The following is a 14,868-nucleotide window of genomic DNA, read 5'->3' on the forward strand; positions in this document are numbered from 1 at the left end:
TGAATGTTTAATGCTTTAACTGTCATGCTAGAAATAAAAGAGATACATGTGAGAAAGCATTACACAGCAGGCTTCTAATGGACAAAGACAACCGATACCACCTACTACTAACTGTCCTGCTGTGGCCTTTAATAACATTTATGGTATAACTAGGTGAAACATAAAGTTAAAAAAAAAAAAAAAAAGAAAAGAAGCAGTGCTTGTATAAAATTCCTGAACAGAAAAAGAAAAAAGAGAAAAAGATTCTATTACAAACATGGAATGTATAGATGACCTATTTTCTGAAGACAGTTCCTATACTCCAAAAGGGGAGGAAGGTGGATGGAGTGGGGAAAACAGCTGATGAGAGGGAGAAAGATTTCCTATAAAGTACACTTATATATTGGGCAAACATCTGTTCCCTATGCCACAATATGGTACTGTTGATAAATTCTTCAATAGGATCCAGCCACAAACATCAACATTATAAATTATCTAAAAATATAAAATTACAAAAGGAAAAAAAAATTTACCTCAAAGAGAGGTTAAATAAAATCTGCTACTCACTTCTAATCTTGTGTAGCAATCAGCAATGAATTTCTTATGTAAAGATACTGAATCCTGAAAGAGTATATGGAAATTACAATTAGTCCTTGACATTTAGTTGTAATCATTATTCAGCACAAAATATCAAAATAAGCCAATTTTTGGTCATGCCAAGGATCATAGCTTATCACTAAAATATATATATAATTTTCTGCTTTTTTGTGTATGGGTAACTTCTTTCCTTAGATACCTACCTTCTTTAATCTAGGATTTAGATTAATGTAACTATAGTTTATGATTAGCTGAATAGCTTCATTAGCAATTTCTTCATCAGGTGATTCCATGGCTATTTTCCAAATGAAATCCATTCCTATCAATTCCAGCTTTTCCACATACTGTTCAAAAGAAGAAAAATTATAAAGCATATCAGGATCACAAAATTACAAAACCAGAGACAATTATTTTGTTACATCATGAGTCCACACTTCTTCAGTTCAATACGAATTAAGGCTGCAAAACCTCAGCTATATGAAAATAATATACTGATGTGGAACTTTAAAAAAGCAACCAACCACAGAAGCACTGGGCAAATTCCATGGGAACCAGGATAGGTATGGAGATACCTCTTCAGACATCCCTAGACCCAAAATGGACACACAGCCCAACAGGCTGCTGAAGCAGAAATAGAGCAGGAGTGAGATGGGCACCATCTTCAGGAGCTTTTCTTCAAAAGGAAACACAGTCAAGCCAGAAGTGGTCACTAATTCTTGGGGCTCAATCTGGTCTTTCTAAAACTCAGTAGGAAATAGCAGGACCCAGAGCTTGTAAGATCTGGTAAAAACTCTTACCACCCAGGAAGTCATGTCTTAAATAAAAGGACGTAGAAAAGAGTTAATAAGCCTTTTCTTTTTTTTTTCCCCAAAGGGGTATGTGTAAACATAAACATAAGCTGTACATCCTAGTTTTCCTGCCTGTCTCTTCCTGAATTTTTCTCCCCAAATCCCTGCCATTGTGATCCCAGGACGAAGACTGCGCTTGCTTTTTTTTTTGAGACAGAGTCTTGCTCTGTCGCCCAGGCTGGAGTGCAGTGGCCAGATCTCAGCTCACTGCAAGCTCCGCCTCCCGGATTTACGCCATTCTCCTGCCTCAGCCTCCCGAGTAGCTCGGACTACAGGCGCCTGCCACCTCGCCCGGCTAGTTTTTTGTATTTTTTTTTCAGTAGAGACGGGGTTTCAACGTGTTCGCCAGGATGGTCTCGATCTCCTGACCTCGTGATCTGCCCGTCTCGGCCTCCCAAAGTGCTGGGATTACAGGCTTGAGCCACCACGCCCGGCCTGCGCTTGCTTTTTTAGGTACATGTGAATTGCTGGATCTGAGGAGTTGGAAGCTTAGGTGAACTATCCCTGTTCTGCATTCATGTAGCCACAGGAGGCCACTGGCTGTCCCTAGATCAGCCAGAAATAGAGAGATGTGAGGAGGGACTGGTGTCCTCCCAGGTAGCTGGTGAGGCATGGTAGTGCAGGTAGGAGCCTCCCTTACACTCTAGGAGAAGCTCTGTCATCAAGGTAGAAACTGGCAGTCAAGGAGATGCTGTTCTTTAAAAAAAAAAAAAATCCATGTTATCTCTCAACACTTTTTTTTTGTTTGTTTTTGTTTTGCTGAATATCAAGTTATACTAGATTATCCAAACTCTCTAGATTTGAGAATAACATACTTACCAGCTGAGCTCCTTGTCTTTTCAATCGATGATCACAAAGATTCACATTTTCAAAAAAAGTTTTAAATAAGTTAAAACCTGTAATTATAAAATGCCAAATAAATTAACGTACTCTAGGTAACACAGATAATCAATGAAAAGACTCAAAGTGGATCAAGAACTAAAACCATAAGACTCTTGGCATTGGTTTCTTAGATATGGTACCAAAGCAGAGACAACCAAAGAAAATATTAGTACATCGGATATAATCAAAATTAAGTGCTTCAAATGACACTAACAAGGAAGTGAAAAGACAACTCACATAATAGAAGAAAATACTTGCAAATCAACTATCTGATAAGGAGCTAGTATCCAGAATACATAAAGAACTCTTACAACTCAACAATTAAAAGACAAACCCATTTTAAAATGGGCAAAAGATTTTAAGATTTCTCTAAAGAATATAAACAAATGGCCAATAAGCACATATAAATAGATGCTTAATATAATTAGTCACCAGAGAACCGCACATTAAAACCATTAGATTTGGCCGGGCATGGTGGCTCAAGCCTGTAATCTCAGCACTTTGGGAGGCTGAGGCAGGCGGATCATCTGAGGTCAGGAGTTTGAGACCAGCCTGACCAACATGGTAAAACCATGTCTCTACTAAAAATATAAACATTAGCCAGGTGTGGTGGCATGTGCCTATAATCCCAGCTACTTGGGAAGCTGAGGCAGGAGAATCACATGAACCTGGGAGGTGGAGCCAAGATCGTGCCACTGCACTCCAGCCTGGGCGACAGAGCAAGACTCCATCTCAAACAAACAAATAAAAAAACACCCATTAAATTCTGATACCACTTTATACCCATTAGGATGTCTAAAATAAAAAAAGGCAGATAATAACAAGTATTGGTGAGGATGTGAAGAAATTAGAACCCTCATATATTGCTGGTGGGATTACGAAATTACAAAATAGTGTGGCACTTTGCAAAACAGGCAGTTCCTCAAAGGTTAATTACATATCACAACAATCTGACTTCTAGATATACATCCAAGAGAAATGCAAACTAATACCCACAGAAAAACTTGTACATGAATGTTTACAGCAGTATTAACCATAACACCCAAAAAGGGGCAACAATCAAAATGTTCATTAGCTCATGATTGGATAAATAAAATATGGTACACCCACACAGTGGAATATTATAAAGCCATAAAATGGAACGAACTGCTGATACATGCCATAACCTGGGAGAACCCTGAAAACATTATGCCTTAATACAACTAAAGAAGTCAGAGATGACAGATCACAGTGTATGATTCCACTCATATAAAATGTTCAGATTAGGCTAATCCATAAAGACAGAAGATAGATTAGAGGCTGGATAAAATGAATGGAAAGTGACTGTTAATAGGTATAGGTTTATTCTTGGAGTGATGAAAATGTTCTGGGATTGGAACAGAGTGAAGGTCACATAATTTTGTGAATATACTAAAAGCCACCATTTGTACACTTTAAAAAGTGAGTTTTATGGTATGTAAATTATATCTCAATTTAAAATTCAATGAAAAGAAACACCTGAAAGGAGGATTTCTATACTTTGATACATTTTACCTTAATGAATCCTTTTGTACTAAGAAATTTTAAAAGACAATTTGGCAATTTGACCTAGCAGGCCATATGATTTAAAACTAATTATAAGATACCATTCATGTAAAAGGAATTTGAGTACTAAATATGTCTTTATATGTACATGAAAATTCTAGAATGATATTCCTGTTTAGTTGCTTCTGGGAAGGAGGATTAAAAGTAAAGGAAAGAGTAACACTTCTTACTTAAAAGTACTGAAAAAAAATGATCTTAAGTTTTTTCCTACCATTCATAGTGATTTCATATGACTCCAATTTAAGAATTTTCTCCTTGAAGAGCTGTTGCTGAACATCACTCTCGAGATCATGCTGCCCTTTTGTAAACCATTCAAAACACATCTGTGGAATAAGACAAATATTACCCTGCAACTAAGATCCATTTCAGGCACATACATACTCCAAACTGGAAAAGTAAAGATAAATTATTTTAATACTTCAAATGTTTATATTGTCAAAATACCACTCAAAGCTAAAATGCTTGGAATTCTGAAATTAAATGAAGCGGTTACTAGCAATCTTTCCTCTAGATAATGAAAATATCTACTCATACTTTTCATTGGATTTTATACTTGGGTTTTTCCATCAACATTTATTGCCTGCTTATGCCAGGCACTATCACGATAGTGAAGCCTTTTGACAAGTCTAGGAAGTAGTTAATATTATTCTGTCAAATAAGATGAGGAAAATGAAATTCACTGTTAGAAAACATCAAGGCAGGTGTTTTGTTCCTGATTTAATCTATCTTTGGCTGTTTAATTATAGTTTAAAAAAAATTTGGCCAGGTACCAATTCTTCTTTACTGTTTTTGGGGTGCAACATCATTATAGGAACTCAAAGTTTTCTGTTGATAACTTAAAATTAGTTTCATATGGAGGGGAAAAAACTTAAATATATCTAGAATTCTTTATACTCATTTGGTTAAACTTGGTATTTTATCCAGAATGGTATCAAAATTACCAAAGAACTCATACATTTATTTTTATCATGAATACATGTTATATAAAACATTTTTTCAGCACTTACAGTTCTTGGCCCATACTATTTATGCTTATATAAACTGAAAAGTGTTTAGAAGATGTGAAAACACTTTTCAGAAAAAGTGAAATATTTAAATATTTCTGCCTTACTTTATCCACACTACCATCTTCTTACCTCTCTATCTAATTCACAAACATCCTGGCCAGTTACAAGACACTCCCAGATCTCCTTGGCACGATTCCAACCCAGATACAGAGTAGCTTCTTGCAAGAAAAACGCCAGAAATTTTAGATGTGCTTCTAAATACTGCAAAAAGAAATAATGCTAATTAGTTAACTCCAAGCATTCATTCCTAAAAGCAACATTAAAACAAAACAAAACTCTTAAGTTTTAACAACAGTCTTACTTAATCCTTTTTCATATAATTTAGGGTAAAGTAAATATTAGAATTCTGTTTACAAGTTGATAGTACAATGTAATAGCAGCTATCTATCTCAAGTCTATTAGAAATTCGGTTGATTTTGGACGTCAATAAAATGTAATTTCAGCAATCTCAGAGTAAAACACTACAAATTCACAACTGGTGAGTTAACATTTTTTTCCTAATTTTTACAAAAACTATAATATTGCTAATCTATTGATTTGAAAAACAAAACCCATTATCCACTGAATTAGCAATTATTATTTCAGATCAAAGAAAAAGATGTCTATTCCTTCATCATATGAAAGATAACTCACAAACATCAAGATACAAAACTGTTTCATCACTACAAAGATACTTCACACAACCTCTTTATAGTTACAGCTAACAAAATTCTTTTATAGTAAAAGTATAAAAGGTCCAATGAATGTTGTAAATCATGAAGCAAAAACACAAGGCCTGATACCTCCCGGTAAGTGTACCGGCCATCCACTAGTGTAGAGCCACTTAAGCCTCCAGGCCCGGCCACAGCAGCTGCAAGCCGATGACAAGCGATCAAACTTCCCGTTACCAATTTCACTATTTCAAAATTTTTCTTCAAGTCTTGAATAATGCTCTTGGCGAAAATAACAAAAAGAAAAGTGGTAATGAGAATTTGCAGTTATTTTGTTGGTTTAATACAAGCTGCTATTTAAAGATGTAGTCCTAGATGAGACAAAGCAAACATAAGAATTTCCTCATTCATATTTCCCACACAAAAGTAAACAAAATCAATCTGGTATGTACATTTACTAGAAAATTAATAAACTACTAACATTTTCCATCTAAAAAATATTATTTCCTTTTTTAAGACTATTTAAAAGTTATTTAAAAGTTTAAAATTATTTAAAAATGACTGATCTGCACTTCCTGTATACTTTCTGGATCGTTCTTTCCCATGTCTATATACTGAGGACTCTAGTACTTTAAGCAAACTAATCTTTTTATGACACAAAACAAGCAACAAGCTTTTTAAATCTTTTCAAACCAATTTTTAAAATGCCATTCTAACTTTTGAAAACTGGTTTAACTATTTCAAAATTAAGCAAATAAAAAGAAAATGAGTTAAGGAGATATAAAAAAAAAACTCCACAGAGATGAAAGCGGAATGATACTTAAACTCAAGATTATTAAATGATGTAAGTGAATTACATTAATAAACATAAAGATAGTGCCTATAAACTCAGCAATTTTAGCCATGTTTTGTTATTATAAAAGTTATGCCAGTAACTGTATAATAATAAAAAATAGCTATACCCTTACCTTGTCTTGCTTTTGATAAGTTTGTTTTATGAATGAGCGAGTAATTTCATGGAGCTGACGTAAAGCTGGTACCACCCATACAAACTGGGGATTATTAAGCTGAGATGACTAGAGTTAAAAAGAAGTTACATTAATTAAATTTAGAAATAAACAACAGATTCATTTATTAGCTATACAAAATTTCCAAGTCAATCAGGTTTGTAACACATTTTACTATTTTACTCTTTATATTGACCATTTAGAGCTTATCTCCATGCACTCATAATTCAGTCTTCAACTTCTTAATCTGCATGCAATTTCCTAAAGCCAAGAACTGCAAACAGGAGTGGATGTGAAGTGACAGTAAATGTACAGGGGTACATCAGCAAAAAACAGACAACAAGGAATTAGCAACTTCAGAGGACAGATTAAGTAGCACAGACTGCTAAGTCATGTTGACACAAAATAAACTGATGGCCAAAGCTTAACTTGGATAATATTGAACTGCATGGTAAGTAAAATGGAGTAAGAATATTGCTTTCTATGATTATATGATTAAGATACCAATGACATGATCAAGATACCAATAGTGGTCTAAATATTAAAGAAAATATTCATAATCTGTATTTCCTAGTTAAAACATTTTCATAAGAGGTAATTCTACTTTTATTAATTATTACAGACATTTTACACTTACACTGTACATTTTTCAAAACACTTTCAAATATATTATTTCTGAAACTGGTATATGACAATCCTGATCGTCATAGCACAGATCTAAAAAGTCTACTGTTCGTGTAATATTCTTCATAAAGACAACTACTTTTTAATAAATAGCATCTTTCAAACTATGAAATTTCAAAATTGGTAAGAATTTCAGTCAAAACATGACTATAAATCTCTAACCAAAAGCTGAGTAAAACTTAAGTCCTCAGCATTCTTCAGAGGCTGAACTTTTTGTTTTAAAGCCTCCTTGTTCTATTGAGCCTTAGTATAAGATGAAGACCCTTGTGGAGGGGAAATACACTTTTGTTGTCTTTGTAGAGAAACATCTCACTATTGAATATGTAAATGTGAGCAAGTTATTGTCACACAATAGTTTTTTCCTTGCCTCATAGAGATCAGCCAATCCTCAATCAGCAAATACCATATTTCCCAGATTCTAAGACAAAGATTTCATATATGTTAACATTTCTGAAATTGACACATTAGACAATTATGTCAAAAGAAACTCACTAGCCACTAGGCACGGGGGAGTAAGTTTTTATATAGCTGTGCTTACCTGAGTATGTGCAAACTTAGCTGGACACAAAAGGTATTTATTCATCTACCTGTCATTTTGGTTGTTACCTGGTATATGTAGTACCAAACAAGAATGGCTTTCTCACTTAAATTTGGATCACTAATATGTTACTTAAATGTTATAAAAAATACTACACTATAATGCAGCACTAACTAACCAGTTATGTCCATCAACATAATTAAAATAAAAGAAAACAGGCAGTGGTCTCACACTAAAGCATTTTCCAAAGCCAGGAGAAGTTGGCATGACAGACTCATACCCTGTGAAGGGCTGTACCACTCAACACTAAATATCTCTGTGTCCTAAGCTGCACCTAATTTCAAAAGAAGGTGTTTGACTTGTAGTGTACATAACTCAATCATGAAAAAAAGCAGCTTGAGTTTTACAAAATAGAACAAGCACACAAAACTCCATATTCATCAACATGCCTCAAAATTACACAGCCAATCTTAAAGATTTCAGAGAGGTCCAAAGCATTACTATATACAATGCAAAGCAGTGTGCTCCCATGAAGCTGTTCATAATTGTTCAAAAAAGGCTTAGGCTCAACCTCTCATTAAGAATCTAAACCAATGGTCCATAACTGCAAAATGGACAGTTTCTTTTTTCTTCTTCGCAAGTTTATTAAATCTGAGATGCAGGCTGCAATCACTGGCATCTTAGAATCACAGAAATAAGGTATATATTAAAGGCCAACTATGTAGTGAGACCAGCTAGACTATTTCTCGCTACACGTTGCAAAATGACAGTAATAAAAACTGTAAGGTTCATATCCAAACAGATACCTTCCCAAAAGGATTACAAAATTGGGACATAAATATGAACTCTTCAACAACAAGCAAATATATTAAAAAGTATCATGATGGCCAATTAAGTCAATTATGGTAACACTATTTTTATTTAATATTGAAAATTATCCTTTGAAGGTAACTTGTTATACAATAAAATTCAAAGAAAAAGTCCATAAAATTAAAATTTAAGAATTATTTCTAATATAGCCCTTTTAAAGTTTAGCAAACAGGAAAGATGTTATTTATTTCATCTTATCTATGACATGGTGACAAGTTATAAGAAAAATTTTAATTACTCTTCTCCAATTACAACGAAGACATCTGATAATGTCACAGAGTGGAGGTTTCATAAGTAGGAGCTAATGGGATGTCTAAATTGGACTCAACATTAGATGAAGCCCTAGAGGTCAAATGGTTTAGCCTGCAAACCTATGCCTAAATTATATTTATTCATTTTTTATACAATGACTGACTTACTATTTCCAATGATGAGGAACTCACTACCTCAGAAGGGATTGAATTCTGTTTTCAGACTGTTCTCACATAAAAGTTCATTGATACTGAAACATGCTTCTGCATAACTTCTTAGGAGACAAAAAAAGTAAGTTGAATGAAACTTCTCTATGACAATGCTCTAAGTATTTAAAGAAAGCTTTCATGTTTTCTTGAGTTCTCTCTTCTCAAAGTTGAACATCCCCACTTCCTCATCTGTCTTGTTTTTCCAGACCTACTCTTTTATCTAGGACCACAGCAAAAATTTTTGCTCGGGAGGACAATTTCTAAAAGTATTTCCTCTTGTACTAACCACATCATGTGAAAGTATCTGTACTGAGGACATTTTGCTACTTTTATTTTTGGTTATGTGTTTTGTTAAGTAGAGGCAACTCAGCTACGGCTACGTGAGGCTTTTGGTGTCCTCATAGGGTGAAGGGGAGGAGGTAAGAGGAAGGAAACCAACATTTGCTAAAAGCCCGTCAGGCGCTGTGGTAGGTGGCCTGAAGATAAACAACTTAAGGAATATCAGATACAACTAATTGAGGAAAATTCGGTTTTTTTTTTTTTTTTGGTTTAGTAATTTGTTTTTGGATGAGTACATTTAAACTTTTTAATTGAAGAAAAAAAGAAGTGAAATAAGAGGGAAGGATTGGGGTAGACAGTGGAAGGTATAGAAGCAGCAAAGGAAAGAGGACCAAAGGAGCCGAGGGTACCCTGCAGAATCTACAGAAATAAAGTTAGGAAATCAAGGTCAGAATTTCTGAACACAACAGTGGAACTTGGGAATTTTAAGAGTATCAAAAGCACAGGGAAGGGGAATCAGTTGGGGGAATAGAGGTAGCTGAGGATGGGAGGGGAGTAAGAAGTGGGTGATCTTGTCTTACCCTTTGCTTAGTTTCTGTGTAGCCTGGCAGGGAGACATAATCCCCAGTCAGCCCACCTTGCTGCCTGGCAGGAAAGGGCATAGCATAGAAAAACACCTTTAGTGGAAGTAAATAATTCACCCCCCTGCCTGGAGCCATATCCAGGGGGCTTTGATCTTCCCACTGCCCCCCTTCAGCAATGTGTACTTTGTAAAAGTCCATGAAAGCACTTAGTAAACTGAAAAGTGCTATATAAAAGGCAAGATATTATTGTTTAGAATGAAATAATGGTACACCAGAATTTCTTTACTGGGAGCAGTGGGGAAATAAAAAAGAAAGAATATTCCTTTCAAGTCTCACAAAATAACTCCAAAATTCTTTGACTTTTGAGTTTTGTTATAAAACAACAGACATAAATGAAATGACTGCAAAGAGAAGCAATAAAGATGCAGTGATGCAACTGACTAGAAAAGCTAAGTAATGCTTAGCTGTAATAAGGAAGGAATAATGGTCAGGAGGGATATTCTGGCTTCGTAACGCCACTTCCCTGGAGGAGGGCAAAGTCCATTCAGCTTTGGCCTTTTATATACAAAGAAACGTGTCTGTTGCTGAGAAGAAAAGACCATTTTTCTATGGATACCCTTTTCCTCTTACTATTACTATTGAAGGTTCTAAACATCTTCAATAACTGTGGATGAATTTTAATCATAAGGAGAGGTTGCTAAATTATCTGAATCACTGAGCTAAGGAAACTGGGAAAATTCAAATTGTATCTGAGTGAAACGAAAGCAAGGTTGTTGAGTTAAAAGAAAAATTCCTCATAACCTGAGAATTACCAGCTCCAGTTTGCAAATACCTTTTAAAATCTCTAAAGCTGGGTTACATGTAGAAATTAACTTGGTCACATTTCAGTGTCAGAAATACAAAACACAAAGTTCTTCAATGCCCCCAACTAAACTTTATGATCAAACACAACATAAGAAATAAAAGCCCATTGAGCTAAGAGTCTCTTAATATACCAATAAGCGGTATCCAAGATTCTTTAAAGAAATACTTAACAAAAGTCAAACAATATGTTTTGCCAATGAAATTATTAAGCCACTAGTTATTCTACCAAAACTTTTCTTATGTTAATAATAAAATGAAAATCAGAAAGTGGAAGCCTTCCCGGTGCCAGGCTTTAAGTTTGGTCTGGGCATCCTGAGGGTCTAGGTGAAAGGACAACGCTGCTCCAATTAGGGCTGCTGGAACAACAGCAGCACCGTCCACCGAGCTGGCCGCTGTGATCAGCCCTCTCAGAGGAGAGGCTTGGGGCGTAAGGACCGGAGAGCTGCAATCATTACGGCTCAATCTGCTAACCACCACCTCCAAGGAAAGTCCAGAAGTTCACAGTAACCTACAGTCCCAGTCCCTCTTATACAACTCACTATCCAATCCTGTCTTCTAAAATCAAGCCCCAGCAACAGATACTCACTGAATGACTTTGCCTATAGAATTACTTTAGGAACATGTCTAAATGAAGAACCTGAAACACTACTATGTGCCGTCGATGACTGAACCTCCTTCCTTTCTCTCTCTCATTCTATGAATGTTCCTCCATTTCTCCCTTATGGGAGAAAAACAAGCACAATATTTATTTAGAATCCACTGTACTTATTAAAATTGTGCATACTTTAGATTTAATTTTAAAAGAAAACTAAGTTGAAAATCTTCTTTTCATAAAATTAGAAGATTTTAATTTCAGAAAATTAACTCTTTGAATGTGACCCTAGATTTGTTTTCCCATTAAGAGTAACTCCCAAGTTTTAATAAAGCATAGGCCATAAACAAATTTTAGACATCAAATTTGAATATGAACATTAAGAAACATTAAAACACACTATTATTTTAAAATTGTGATGTAATTTATTAAAGGAAATTATTAAACTAGTATACCTTTTAGTTGGTTCCATCTGCAAATTCTTACCTTGAATCCATCCTTCTTGTTTTTTTCCAAACCTGACCATTCTCCAGGCTGAAAATTCATTTTAAGAGAAATATAAGTGACTTGGTAAAAGCAATACCTATAATTTCCCGATCTTGTACTTTAAGGTAAGAGCTTCCAGATACAGCATTTAGTTTAATTTACATAATAGGGGAGGAAAATTATTTGGCTCTAATTACTCAGGGAATACTGTTGCTTTAACAACAAAATCAGATAAAAGCTGAAACCAACCCTCTTAATATCTTCTATGCACTTGATGATGTAGCTCCTCTTGATTGCTTCTTTCACTGCATACGCATCACTAAGGATTGTCAGGTGCTCCTCCAAGGCCTGCTGAATAAGGCTACTGGGCAGGGTTGGAAGGTGAGCCAGTTCCCAGAGTACGTCTAATACCTACAATAATATTACATATAATCAGCCAGCCAATACGCAAATAGCTGCTTTGAGCATTTGTAGCTAGAAAAATCCATTTGATTCTCCTGCCTTTCCAGAAGTGGTCTCAAAGCGAGCTTCCCGGCCTATTCGTCCAATCAGGCTCAGTAGCTTCTGTCTTACTCTATCACTCTCAGTCTCCCAGCTCTGTAGAATGGAAAAGACACAGGAATTGCTTCACGATCAAACTGGCAAAATATGCAGAAATTTTAAACTTGAGCTAAAAACATTAATAACGTTAAGAAAAGTACACTTAAACACTGCTAATTGGTGGGGAGGAAGGGTATTCAGGACCACAAAAGAGCTTATTTTAAGAAAATTTAAAAGTAAGCATGTCTGACGGAACACATACCTTCTGAATGAGAACAAACAAATGATTAAGTTGATCTGAATTAAATTTCACAGCTGCTGCAGCAATAATAGTATGAATGTTCTCAATCACGGTAGATGATTGTCCTGACTGGAAAAGGAAACATTGGCAAAAAGTTAAGTCTTGGAACTTAGAACAACCTAAGTCTTCCCCCTAGCAATTTACAGAAGCACAAGCAAAAATATAACAAAGATAAATGGACTCTGGTCTAATCAGCATCCACTTGCATAATATTGGCAAGACTATATGAAGCAACCATTATTAATCGTTATCAGCTGGCCTTATTTAAATTCCTAGCAGCATTAATTCTTTAAACCGACAATGGAAACACACACACACACACACACAAGAATCAAGTTCTCAATCTGACATACTTCACTTCAAGAAAAGAACACAATATTTTCAACTGCTAAAACATTTAAACAGATTGAATTATAAAACAAATGTACTCACTTTTGGCATTTTATAAATGATACTGAAGGTTCCAATTGAGTGTATTACCTGCCTCATTTCTTATTTTACTCATAGATATTTTGTGATTTCAATTAATGTTTATTTATCCCATTAGCAGTAAGTCTTTGCTCCAGAGCTATAGACCCTACTGTCAACCTTAAGGTTTAAATTCACTTTATAACCTCAATTATGTCACTGTTGTGTCTCACTGTTCATCGTGTGAGAGACTTGAAAGGAAAGAGGGCATTTTTAGATTCAATTTCTTAAGAATTTTCTCAATATATACTAGGCACATAGAGTCATTCATTGAATGTAGCAGGAATATACAATATATAAATCATGGTCTCTAATTGTCAACCTAAATCTTCAACTTTATGTGGATTCAAAATTTATATTCGCAGAACAAAATTATATGAGTGTATTCCACCAAGGTCAAGACATGGGAAGTAGTATCTTGGGACTCAGGACTGTTTTCTTTTACTCCTGCACCTGACTTTTTACAGTCGGCTCTGTAATGCTGGGCTGGGAGCCTGCCAACTACATTTCCCAAACTCCTCTGCCAGCTAACTTCCTGTTATGTTCTGCCAATGAGAAGCAGCGCTGGGAGATGAGTGGCAGGATGAAGTACGTCTGGCTTAGGCTCAGAGTGGATGTAGATGCTGGCTGTGGTAGCAAGGGACTCTCTGGAAACCTTGGTGGCGGTAGCACCTCTCTGACAGTTCCAGCACTTCAAGTAAAAGCACCTCCAAGAGCAGCTTCATTTCTGTGAACTTAATACCCCTTCTTTCTTTTTGCTTCTCCAACATTCTCCTTTTTTGTTCCTCTACCTTACTTAGGAACACCTTTGTAAACAATCCCCTGTAATCAATTCCCTTTGTTTGATATACCTAGCACAATTTCTACTTCCTGACTAGATTCTGACTGATACGGTGACTAAGTTGATACAGTCAAAAAGTGCTGCAGGTTTTTCTCTGGCTTCCCAACTAGATAAAGAATAACACCATTAAGAAACAGACTGGAGAATGACTAGGTTTGGAAACAATGAATTTGAGATGCCAATGCACTACGCATGGGAATGTGTGTTACATATTTAGATATATTGCACAGGAGCTCCAAGAAGAGATCTGAATTAGAGATATAATTCATAGAGTAAACAGCATACAAATGTAGTCAAAGTCACGGGAGTGCCTGCAATTGACTTATGAATACAGTGAGAAAGGGGCTAAGAACTAAGGCTTGAAAAAACCAAATAAAGTCAAAGTAGAAGAGAATAAGTTAGTAAAGGGGACTCAAGGAGGAATGCCAGGAAAGTTAGGAAAACCAGTAAAATGGACTATGACCAAAGTGAAGAAAAGAGAAATTGAAGACTATGTTGGATTCTGTCACACCTCTTGACAGTCCTAGTAAGATGAGATCTACAAACTCATCTATCATCTTTATTTAATAGGGACTAAATGGGAAAAAATTATTAATGAAAATAATATAATGAAAAGAATACTACATTGATAAAGGCACACACTTATTCCTAGCTCTGTCACTAACTGCTATATAACCTTCTCATTTTTTAATCTAAAAAAAAGTAATTAAAAAAAATTTTTTTAATTTTAACATTTTAATTTAAAA

General features: G+C 35.2%; 1 protein-coding gene across 1 annotated transcript in view; it reads right to left on the minus strand.

Annotated features, from left to right (window-relative positions):
• The window catches only part of USP24 (ubiquitin specific peptidase 24), a 150,815-nt gene that overhangs the window by 76,632 nt on the left and 59,315 nt on the right, over positions 1-14,868 (minus strand). Inside the window, 11 exon segments of the mRNA XM_017869403.1 lie at positions 547-600; positions 780-920; positions 2,244-2,320; positions 4,102-4,213; positions 5,027-5,158; positions 5,740-5,889; positions 6,576-6,683; positions 11,973-12,020; positions 12,222-12,383; positions 12,474-12,569; positions 12,775-12,882. Of these exon segments, the coding sequence (XP_017724892.1) occupies positions 547-600; positions 780-920; positions 2,244-2,320; positions 4,102-4,213; positions 5,027-5,158; positions 5,740-5,889; positions 6,576-6,683; positions 11,973-12,020; positions 12,222-12,383; positions 12,474-12,569; positions 12,775-12,882 (1,188 nt within the window).

The sequence above is a fragment of the Rhinopithecus bieti genome, unplaced genomic scaffold, assembly GCF_001698545.2.
Source record: "Rhinopithecus bieti isolate Rb0 unplaced genomic scaffold, ASM169854v2 scaffold_4916, whole genome shotgun sequence".
Lineage (NCBI taxonomy): Eukaryota > Metazoa > Chordata > Mammalia > Primates > Cercopithecidae > Rhinopithecus > Rhinopithecus bieti.